Consider the following 11,547-nt stretch of genomic DNA (forward strand, 5'->3'; position numbering starts at 1 on the left):
CTTACTTGCAGAGACCTCAATGTTTGGATCCAATTGACCTTCCCACCTCCAGACCTCATACAACTGCTTCTGTATGACGGCTGGGGCAACCAGCCAACTCCTCCTTCGCCGCCCTCTGTTGTTGAGTAGAACAGCGATCGTGCAGAGGACCTTTGTCCGAGCCCATGTCTGCACTCCCGGACAACTCCTCGATCCTCTTCCTGGCACAATGTTAGGAAGAGCTGCTGGCAAATACGAGGCCGAGAAGGCCTCCGAGGCCCCTCAGCCCAATGCCCTCTCCAAGAAGCCAACTCTAGCAAAGCAGCTCTTCCCTTCCAGCAGCCCCCATGATGGCAACATCGTCGACCAATTCAAGAAAGCTCGTCCGCCCTCGAGCTCCTTCAACAAGCCCTTCGGCCCCGCCAGCTTCGTGAAGCCCTCCAGACCCAGGGAGCCTCTTCAGCCGCAGTCTGCCAACATCTCCCCTCCCGTTCCTCGCTCAGGATACGGTGGCAGCGGCAAGTCTTTCGCGTCTCTCTATAATAAGTCCAACTCATTCACGGAGCAGCCAGAGGTCATCGACCTGATCGATGATGAGCCCAGCCAGGCGAGCACTAAGACGCTCCAGGGCTCTGTCTATATTGCAGAGGATGACTTCAGCGATGATGATAACCTCGATCTGGACTTCGAATGCCCCTCGGCACTCCCTACCCTCCCACCTCCACCCAAGCCTGCAACCGTCAAACGTGAGGAACCACCTCTGCCAAGCAGCACCAACCTGTCCTGGTCTCAGTCATCACCGTCACACTTCGCCCGGCCACAAGCTAGGACCAAATCCGAGTCGTCTACCTCCCAGAAGTCTGTGAAGCGACAGTCACCCGAGGAAGATCTTCCAACGCCACTCCCGGCGGCCAAGAAGCGTGCTTTGCCCAAGCATTACAAACAACCAGAGTACCCCGAGCTTGACCAGGGTGGCGATCAGCCTTTTGGACAACCCTACGCAGCAGCCACGCCTGTCCCGAAGAAGACTAAGGACCCTCTTCCGTGGAACACAACCGCAAGCGCTGTCAAGGAGCAAAAGAAACAGTTGAAGATTCAGAGCAAGAAGCCAGCGGCCACCGCAGATGCTTCAGTGGAGGATATCAAAGAGACTGTTAAAGCCCACACATCTGCAACAGCTCAGATATCTGCCATTTCCCTAAGCAACGAGCAGACGCACGTCAAGAATTTGGTGTGTGAGATGAAGAAGAGCGTGTTCTTCACTGGTCCTGCTGGTACCGGTAAATCGGTTCTCATGAGAGCTATCATCCAGGATTTGAAGAAGAAGTGGGCTCGGGACCCGGAGAGACTGGCTGTCACCGCATCGACAGGGCTGGCAGCTTGCAATATTGGCGGTATGACTCTTCACAGTTTCTCGGGTATTGGTCTTGGAAAGGAGGATGTGCAGACTCTGGTCAAGAAGATCAGGCGCAATCCGAAAGCCAAGAACCGATGGCTCCGTGCAAAGACACTCATCATCGACGAGATTTCCATGGTGGATGGCGACTTATTCGATAAGTTGTCCCAGATTGGACGCATAATACGCAACAATGGTCGGCCGTGGGGTGGTATTCAACTCGTCATCACCGGTGATTTCTTCCAGCTTCCTCCTGTGCCTGATGGCGACAAGAAGAGGGAAGTCAAATTTGCGTTTGAAGCGGCAACTTGGAATACTTCTATTGACCACACAATCGGTTTGACCGAAGTGTTCCGTCAGAAGGATCCAGGTAAGCACCCCTTATTCTGAAACCTACTCCAAGATTACTGATTTGGCCGATAGTGTTCGCGCAGATGCTGAACGAGATGCGGCTGGGACAGATCAGCCAAGATACTGTCAAGGCTTTTCAAGGTCTATCTCGTCCTTTACGCTTCGACGACGATCTAGAGGTTACCGAATTGTATATATGCCTCATCCTATTCACATTTCTCTAAAGCATGCTAATTTATTCCAGATTTCCCACAAGAAATGAAGTGGAAAACTCAAACGAGAAGCGTCTGAAGGCTTTGCCAGGGAAGTCGTATCGCTACGATGCCCATGACACCGGCGATCCTGCTATAAGAGAGAAGCTACTCCAAAACATGATGGCACCCAAGACCCTTGAGCTGAAGAAAGGCGCCCAGGTCATGCTCATCAAGAACATGGACGAGACTCTCGTTAACGGTTCTCTCGGAAAAGTCATTGGGTTTATGACAGAGAGCCATTTCAACATTACAGGCGGCGGCTTCGATGCATTCGGGGCCGACGACGAGGGAATGGACACTGGAATGGACCCCAAGGTGAAGAAGAGACTGGCCATGTTTAGCCGGGAACTGGACAGTAGTGCTGGACCAGACCGGAAGGAATATCCCCTGGTGCAATTTCACGCAGTGGACGGCACCCCCCGAATCCTTCTCTGTGTCTCTGAGCCGTGGAAGGTTGAACTGCCAACTGGAGAAGTACAGGCTTCTCGTGAACAGCTTCCCCTCATCCTGGCTTGGGCGCTATCCATCCACAAGGCCCAGGGACAGACGTTGGAACGTGTCAAGGTCGATCTTGGCAAGGTGTTCGAGAAGGGACAGGCGTATGTGGCGCTCAGTCGAGCCACAACACAAGCTGGTCTCCAGGTTCTGCGCTTTGAGAAGCATAAGGTCATGGCACATCCCAGGGTGGTGCAGTTCTACCAAAAACTATACAGCGCCGAATCCGCTATCGGAAAGAAGAAGCCAGCGCAAACATCAATTGCGAACTTTGCCTTCCAAGGCGCATCCAAGCCTGTTGCCAAGAAGGGCTATGAGGTTGTTGATTTGGACGACGATGAGGAGGCCATGGCGGCGTACGGTTGAAATATCCTGCGGTCATTGGAGCATGCTACGGACAAGAATTAAAGGTTCTGGCATGCCAGGCAGAACTACCCTCTGGCGCATTGGAGTTGGACTGGCATTGATATTCAGCGCCTTATGTGCCATAGTGTTAGATGTCAACTTGTAGTTGTTACGAGCAGTGGGGCTTCGTCTCTGCCAGAGAGAAATACCTCCTGTCTTAGTACTAGGGAAAATAAATCAAATTCTAGCCAAATAGCTACATTACTCGTTTATGCCTGAACAGCTTGTGAATTTGGTCGTAAGTTGGGGGCGAGGGTGGTTGCTGTCGGCCTACAGCCCAGCCATGATGTCGACAATTGTGCCGGAGTCGTTGGTTCGTAATACCGAGGCTCCCCAATTTTGCAGGTCCTCCCTCCCAGATACAGTCGCCAATCTCACAATAGAGTATAGAGCTTCAACCATGGCGATTGCGAATTGCACGAAAGGAAGCGACTGTCTTCCAAATTGAGAAAGTTGAAAAGGCAATAAGACCATCGTGCCCACCGCAAAACTTACCTCATCATGAGACGGCCATGAACAAGCCTGGCAACGACAACCCGAGTAGTCGGGTTGAATCTGGCATTGGCACCTTCTTGTGGAAGCCCCAAGCCTCGTTACGTATTAGTTGCACCTACATTGATATTGGGTCTTGTTTGATGTAAACCTGTTGCACGCCTTCCTTTGGCGTCCGATGCCTCGCCCTACACCCTGGTTAGCTGGAAAACAGACACCACATGAGACTGCCTTATGCTATATCTTTTAGACATGAACAAAACCTCGTAGCTGGGCCCCTATTGTGGCCTTTGTATCCTGGAGGAATACTTTCTAGGGAGAACCTTTCCGTATCATGGCGTTCAAACTCTTGTTGGCAATGTTTGATCAAGTGAAAGAAAGGAAGGGGGAAAATCGTGAATTTGCAAGAATTTTATCGAGGGGAGAGTGCCAGATCCTGAGTACTGTACCAAGAATGGGTATTGGTGCGGGAAACCAGGGTTACCAAGCACTCTAATAAATAAACAGGAGACTAATACGTAGGCTTGTATTCGAATTCAATTAGGTATCCGATCATGGGTTGGATTTAGATTGTGCGTGTTTGGGACAACATCAAATACCATATACCTTCTTTGAGATCGAGGTCGAGAGCCCAGATTCAGCTACCTGGATACTTTAGCTACCTAGATGGGTCCGTGTGAAATGGGCACATCGACGAGAGGCATACTGTGCTTATCGATATGAAAACGTCACGCCTGCAACTAACTTTATTTTGCGACTTTGCCCTCTCTAGCTCACCGGACGACAGCCCATTGAAATTCATCCCATGCAAATACCTACCGCAAGACTGTGGACGACGACCGTTCGAATTCGCCTATTTCCCTAGGGCACGAGCGCCTCATCCAGAACTGCCTACTCCGATTGACCTTAAGGCACTTTCATAGCGGGGAGCTGTGAGACTCGTTATTCGAGTCGCATACGCAACCGGTGGCAGCCATGGCATCTCAATTCATAGGGCTGCAGATGGTGGTCACCCTGCGGGATCCCCCTACGAGACTGCGTGGTACTGTCAGTGATGTCGAGGCTGGCGTGGGCTTGACCTTGAGCAATGGTATGTAGCTGCTTTTGACCTATCTTCTCATCTACATGCACGAACGATTCTAACTCGACCTTCTTTACAGTGTGGACGCTCGATACCAGCCAGTGGCAGCCGAGAGTGGCCATCCATGCCGCAAACATCGTCGACCTCTCCGAGGTACCTGCTGCTGGTCCTCCACCGCAGGCAGCTCCCATGCCTACGCCACCCATTGCGCCTGTCCCGCAAGCTGTCCCCCAGCCGTCCAAGACCGCCTTCGTGGACCCCGCCATTCTAGCCGTGGGAAAGCCTCCTGGAGGACCGCCGAAGCAGGCCTCACAACCTAATACTAGTGAGAGGAGGGATCCGCACCCCACGTCTATCTCGTCTGTGCAAGCTGAAGGGACGTCTCGAGACGCTACGCCCACGGGAAGCGTGCTGGATCCATTGAAGGGCTTGCGACTTGAGACGGTAGCTGCCGGAGACTCTCTGCCGTTGGATGATTCTGTCGGCCCCGAGGCAGCGGCACAGGAGTCCCAGACCGGAGGACAGAAGAAAAAGAAGAGACAACGGCAGCCGCGCAGTGCCCGGAATGGTGCGCCGGAAGAGGCACCAGATGCGTCGCCCGCTAGGGGTACCAAACCTGCAAACAGAGGCAAGGGCTGGCGCGAGACGCCCATGCTGCAGGACACAACATCTTTCCAGCCGTTCAAGTCGCTGAAGAAGAACGGCGCCAAGGGCCAGGCCAACGACAATGGGTGGGCATCTGAGGACGTTACGGACGTGCAGGAGATGGGCGACTTTGACTTCGAGGGCTCACTCGCAAAGTTTGACAAGCGCACGCTGTTTGACCAGATGCGAAAGGAAGATCAGGTCGACGAGGCTGATCGTCTAGTGTCACACAACCGGCAGCAACGGCCCAAGCCTGGCACAGCTGGTGGCAAGAATTTGCATTACTCGGAGAATGTTCTGGACCTCCCCACCGGCGCCACGAAATCCGAGAAGGTGTCACCGATTCCGTCAAATGACTTCTGGAACAGCGAGGCAGATGATGCTGCTCCTCACGGCGGGGAGCGCCTCAGCGGTCGAGATGGTAGCAGACAGAGCTCGCGCCGGGGCGAGAGTAAGCTGTCGGTCACGCGCAGGTCGCAGTCACGGAAAGCCAGCGCTGCCACCGCCATACAGGGGCCCGCCCGTGTGAACTCTGGTGTAAGTATTCGCGACAACATAGACGCCTGGTACCGGTCGAAGTATATTGACAAGAGGAAGCAGCTCAACACGTTTTCGTCGTCAGGGGGCTTTTACTTGCAGCCTTCTAATCGCCGTTTGGAGACAGTGTCTGCGCTACAGATGCTAAACCTCGAGAACATTGCTCACAATGAGCTGGGTCTCACTGAAGACATGATGACTGAGAACGCTGGCAGAGGCATTGCAGAAGTGGTCTTGATGGCGCTTACAGATCCTGCGATCAAAGTTCGAGTAGGAACTACAGATGCAGTTGGGGGCTCTAACATCCCACCTCCCACAGTTGTGATCCTAGCAGGGAACAACAAGTCCGGTATCCGTTCTATTGCAGCCGGTCGTCATCTCCGCAACAAGGGCATCAACGTCTTGCTGTGCGTAGTAGGCATAGAACGTGGTGACCGCGACTTGCTCGAGGACATGCGGCAGCAAGCGAGACTCTACAAGAACTTCGGCGGGCGGATCTTTACAAAAACAGACCTCTTCGATCACGTACGTAAAGCCAGCATCCCCGTCATATCAATGGATGCACCCCGCAGCGTGCTTCCTCAAGTACCTCCTGCGGTCACTTTGATAATAGATGCGCTCCTGGGCCTCGCAGTCTCCTTTGATGAGCTACGCACCGGTGACCAAGCTACTGTCTACGAGCTAATTGAGTGGGCGAATCGCAACGAGGCGTTCGTACTTGCCATTGACGTACCCACCGGCATTGACCCATCATCAGGCAAAGTCAGCATCATCGACGGCAATCGACTATACGTGCGCCCTCGATACGTGGTGTCGTTGGGCGCACCAAAGAAGGGCCTCCTGGAAGCCGTCCAGGCGGGAGATGTCGCCGATGATGAGACGGTGATGGGAGACGCCGCGGCTGCAGACGACGCTGTGGTGGACTGGAAGCTGTTCGTGGCCGACATGGGCCTGGGCGCGGCGGCGTGGAAGAAGGCCGGCACCAAGATACGGCGGGGCATCGATTTTGATAACAAATGGGTGCTCGAGATGCGATACCAAAGCCCTGCGGCAGGCCAAGGCGAGGAGTAGGGTTCTCAGCAGCGGGGGCATCCGCTTCAGGAGATCACAACGTCAGGTTAAAACGCCTTGCAGGGGATTCGGGCCAGGGAGGCCACGGTCCTGACTGGCACTCGCCTGGGAGAGTCGCAGGATGATAGCCTTGCGGCTGCTTGGTAGACTCGCACTTCATCTCGTGTGCATAGTCGAAAAGCATCTGGCTCTCGACGCTCTCAGAGCTCTACTGCTATCATTTGATGAGAGGGGGGCCAGCCAAGGCGATTATAATAGCTCAACGACGGCAGCTTTGCGGTTGGCTTTCCTTAGTCGCCGAGACTGATATCAAGACTCGAGCCACATCTGTCGCAGTTCGCAGTTCCGGGCCATCAAGGCGTTTCGCTAGCCCGAGAGGCGAATAGCCTTATATTTAAGTACTTGTATAGCTATATTATATCTCAAGTGCTTATGCACTGGTTTGAAGATAGAGGATTTACATAGCAAATAGAGCCTCATACCAACCGAAATAGAGTTGCCACAACTAAAGCGGCCAATTATTACCTCGTTGAAGCAGCTACGGCAATGATCACAGCCAGCCTTGACGGGCGGTGAGACGGGACATACCGATCCCTCGTCTTCCATGCCCAGCAAGGAGCGACACTGCATGAAGGATGCTGGCTAAGCATACAACCGTCAAATAGCGTGCGGCGTATGATCACATCAGCAAATCACCATCCGTTGGCTTCATTCAGCGATGAGGTTCGCCTGCTCAAGTCCGAGCTGTAACAGGTACGAGCTACTAACAGTAAGCTGTCGTATCAACCATTAGTACTACTCATTTGCGTAAACATTGTTCTACCAGAAATCGCCAGTTGTTCGGTGCCGGTAATTCTTGGTATTCCGAATGGGAATCCTTTACCAAGCCAACTGCTGACCCTCTTGATAAAGCCGTATATACATACCTGGGTGCCTTTCTGGAATTTTTTCAGGCGTGTGTTTGACCACATGCCATAGAGCCTCGATAAGGTTACTGTCTGAACAATATGGCTGGTGTACCAATTTCGAACCTATCCGCAGAGCTCGGTCCCAACTCGGAACTGGGCAAGGCGCTGACAGCAGCTCTGCCCGGCAGGGTCTCACTTCCGGGAAGCGATCAGTTCAATGCCAGCAATGGGTCATACTATTCGGCATTTGAAAACGAGATTGTTCCAGCGGCCATTGCGCACCCAACCAGCGTGGCCGAGGTTGCGACTCTGATCAAGACTCTCAAGCCGCTCCTTCTGGGACAGCCAAGTGGCTCACCGAAGCTTGCGATTCGTGGGGCGGGCCATGCGCCGCATCCTGGGGCGGCCAACGCCCAGGATGGAGTGACGGTAGATATGCGCGGGCTGAAGGGTATCAAGCTCAGCCATGACAAGACGGCCGTCAGCATCGCGGCGGGCGAAACTTGGGATAAAGTATACGAAGCTCTAGCTCCGGAGGGACTGACGGTAGCTGGCGGAAGGGTTACTGCTGTTGGAGTGACGGGATTTCTTCTTGGAGGTGAGTCTACGCCTTTTGGATCGGTGGCGGGCCCATCGCTGAAAAGGGGCTACAACAACAGGCGGGCTGTCGTATTTCTCGACCGTCCGCGGCTTCGGCGTCGACAACGTAACCAACTTCGAGCTGGTCCTCGCCTCAGGGGAGGTCGTTCAGGCCAATGCCTCCATCAACCCGGACCTCTATCGGGCAGTGCAGGGCGGCTCGAACAACTTTGGCATCGTTACGCGCTTCGACATGGCCGTGTTCCCACGGACGGAGACAATGTGGGGAGGCCTGTTGTACGCGACAATCGACAACCTCACAAAGAGCCACCAGGCGCTGTATGACTTCGCCACAGCTGAGGGCGACGCTGTCGATGAGAATGCGCACATCCAGGTGATAGCGGCGTACATAACGGCGAACAACATGGGTTTTGACGTGGTCGGTGCGAATCTGTACCACACAGAGGGCGTTGCGAATCCGCCGTGCTTCAAAGGGCTACTGGAGATGGAGGGCAGGATCGAGCAGTTCACTACGCTGAGGCAAGACACGCATCTTGGCTTCTGTCAGGAGCAGGCAATGCTGAACTCTGCGGGGAAGAGGTGAGTTCTCCATGGTATTGTTCGAATCACAACACGTAGAGATCTAACGCGACCGATTTGAGACAATTCTTTATCACATCGACGATCAAGCCGTCACTCGAGCTCTTCAACGCAGTGTACGAGCGCTTCCACGCCGATGCACTCGCCCTGAAGGATTCTGTGGCCGGGATCGTGCTGGCACTTGTCCTTCAGCCCCTGACGAAGACTATGCTGCTCAACTCGTGCCGCCAGCGGCAGGCGGATGACACTGGCTACAACAGTCAGGGGCTCAGAGTAGAGGATGGCCCGTTAATTGTCGTGCTTGTCTCTTCCACTTGGGCAAAGCCATCCGATGATGACACTGTTATAAAGATGGTGGAGAAGATGAATGCTGATATCCAGGCGCTGGCGCAGGAGAGGAGAATGGGTCACAGATATATCTTCCCGAATTATGCTTGGACGGGGCAAAATGTTATGCAGGGCTACGGTGAGGAGAGGCTGGCAGAGTTGAAGAGCGCGAGTGAAAAATGGGACCCAGAGCGTTTCTTCCAGACGGTAGTTACTGGAGGCTTCAAGCTCGGCGAGTGATTGAAGTCCAATAACTGCTGTACACACTCGCAAGAAGGCTCAACGGGGTATTGTCTACCATTCTGTCTGAATGCAGACAACGACTCTTTTGACATGCATTTTGACCTCTAACTCCAGTTACCATATGATCCAACTACCTACAACCTCACCAATGCCGTCTATGTCTATCATGCCGTCCACATAATGCTCCTTAGTCTCTCCCTCTCTGCTTCACCACCGAATATGACCTCAATTCCCCTCCTCGCCAAGCTGCAAATATCATCCTTCCTCAGGCCGAAATGCTTGGCTACGAGGCGATACTCGTTGGACGAGGGGCTACCAAAGACACCCACATCATCCGTCTACCGAATATCAGTATTATCGAAACACTGGTTAATCGCGTAACGAGGCCTAGAACTTACACAAAGCACAACTACGCAGTCATCGACTTTGTGCCAATCACCAAAATGATGAGCCTCAAACCCACCAGTGATCATCATAGCATGCACATTACAACTTAAGCACAGCTCCAGCCCCATCTTCCCATGGGCTATGATCTCCTTGCGCACACGATCGCTGACGTGAATCACATGCCCAATGCGGTCGGGCTTCCACTCGAGGAGCATTAGGAGCTCCTCGTCAGTCCCTGAAGCCTCAGCCTCCGCAAAGTGCACCGTGATGCCTAGACCCTCGAGCTTCTTGGCCTCGTGGAACGCAGGGGCGAGAGCTTCGATCCCACCGCGCGCCGGATCGCCGCACAGGTCAATGCCGACTACTCCTTTGCCGTGAAACTGCCGCACGAGCTCAACAACCTCTAGGGCCTCTGCTAGAGTGTTCCGACGATCGACGGAGAGAATCAGCTTGGTGCGCAGACGCGAGTCTTGCGCTTCGAAGTCCCGTATAGCGTCTAGGATGGCGCGGACGTATTCAGCCTTTGATAGAGGCGGGTTTGATTTTGGCAGTGCGCGAGGCGTGGTGCGCAACTCCAGGTAAACGACGCCATCGTCTGCGAAGTCTTGCAGCACGGAGCGAGTGGTGTAATTCAGAGCCCATGCGTCGTTCACAAGATGGTAGATGTAGGAAGAGAATAGGGGAAAGAAGCTGTTGAAGACAATGTGTGAGAACCCCACATTCCGAGATCGGACATACAGCAGCCAAGACAAGACAGAGAGAGAGGTGTTTGAAGCCTTACGTCTTGAGATCATAGTCATGTTTCCCATCGGGCATCTCGACGAGGGGGTCTGCCAGCTCCGTCTCGCCGGCCGCGCTCTTGCGCTCCCAGACCTCGTGCAGGCATTTGCGGCTGATGCTGCCACTCAGATGCGCATGAAGCTATGATGTTGAAATGTTAGCTTTGGTGTTCGGCAAAATTTTCTCCTCAATGCCGTGGCGCTTGCCACAACGTTTCAATGCTCTCATGTTTACCTCAATCTTTGGCAGCGCTACGAAGTCCAGCTCCTCCGTATTCTGCTGCATCTTTGACGACGACGGCTGGCTCAAATAGGAAGTGATTTAATGTTGTGTGCACAATTCCACGGACGCATTGGGCACGAGAATGGAAAACGCTCGCACGCAATTGGTTTCCAGCAAAGCTAGAGGCAGCGCTAGCTCCCAGCGGCCCCGGGAAGAGACTAATGAATGATACGATACTAACGTCGGCTCTGCCTCATGCAATGCATTCACCTCTGCATCGGGTCTTGGCCCTTCGCTTCTGCTCATGTCGATATGCATGGCGGCGTGTCGGGAGGCTCTCTGCATACAGTGGGATGCAAGCCTAAGAAGCAGTCTGGGTTTCGAGAGTAAGGGCAGCCAAGACATACAAAGATGGCCTCCAACTAAAAAGGGCAAGACATGCATGTGCTGTGCAAGTGTCCACTTTGAGAGCTCACTGGTCGGCTCGAAAACGCCGTGGCAGGTATCATCGTCTGATATGCCTGGTTTAAAGTATCTAGTGGCTTGCTCAAGGTAGCATTGGTACCTGGTTCCTGGACCGGGCCTCTAGGGTATGGTGGTAATGGCCAATAAACCACCCATCCATTCCAAGTTTGTGATCTCCAGGTAGGCTTCGAGAAGAAATGACGGGCACGGACAGTACGGTATTACCAACAGGAAGTTGGTTTTCCTACAAACGGCTGCTATGTCTATTGCTGGGTTTGTAAACAGAGTATGGTCAATTTCATGACTGCTGTCTCCTCGTATATGAGTTCT

General features: G+C 53.5%; 4 protein-coding genes across 4 annotated transcripts; 3 read left to right on the top strand and 1 right to left on the bottom strand.

Moving 5' to 3' along the window:
* Positions 1-208: 208 nt before the first annotated feature.
* Positions 209-2,841, top strand: UCRPA7_2358 (putative dna repair and recombination protein pif1 protein; the record flags this gene model as incomplete). Its single annotated transcript, XM_007914932.1, has 3 exons — positions 209-1,745; positions 1,799-1,916; positions 1,971-2,841. The coding sequence occupies 3 exons, from the start codon at positions 209-211 to the stop codon at positions 2,839-2,841; spliced, it is 2,526 nt and encodes an 841-aa protein (XP_007913123.1).
* A 1,506-nt stretch (positions 2,842-4,347) lies between these two features.
* UCRPA7_2359 (putative n domain-containing protein) lies at positions 4,348-6,706 on the top strand (the record flags this gene model as incomplete). Its single annotated transcript, XM_007914933.1, has 2 exons — positions 4,348-4,462; positions 4,533-6,706. 2 exons carry the CDS (start codon positions 4,348-4,350, stop codon positions 6,704-6,706), a joined length of 2,289 nt encoding a protein of 762 aa, XP_007913124.1.
* A 1,007-nt stretch (positions 6,707-7,713) lies between these two features.
* UCRPA7_2360 (putative fad binding domain-containing protein) lies at positions 7,714-9,360 on the top strand (the record flags this gene model as incomplete). The annotated part of the gene is made up of 3 exons (XM_007914931.1): positions 7,714-8,212; positions 8,274-8,793; positions 8,856-9,360. 3 exons carry the CDS (start codon positions 7,714-7,716, stop codon positions 9,358-9,360), a joined length of 1,524 nt encoding a protein of 507 aa, XP_007913122.1.
* Positions 9,361-9,527: 167 nt separating this feature from the next.
* Positions 9,528-10,815, bottom strand: UCRPA7_2361 (putative adenosine deaminase protein; the record flags this gene model as incomplete). The annotated part of the gene is made up of 4 exons (XM_007914930.1): positions 9,528-9,701; positions 9,762-10,440; positions 10,532-10,671; positions 10,765-10,815. The coding sequence occupies 4 exons, from the start codon at positions 10,813-10,815 to the stop codon at positions 9,528-9,530; spliced, it is 1,044 nt and encodes a 347-aa protein (XP_007913121.1).
* Between the last annotated feature and the right edge of the window lie 732 nt (positions 10,816-11,547).

Source organism: Phaeoacremonium minimum, assembly GCF_000392275.1.
Source record: "Phaeoacremonium minimum UCRPA7 unplaced genomic scaffold PA7_03_scaffold_159, whole genome shotgun sequence".
NCBI classification, from domain to species: Eukaryota; Fungi; Ascomycota; class Sordariomycetes; order Togniniales; family Togniniaceae; genus Phaeoacremonium; species Phaeoacremonium minimum.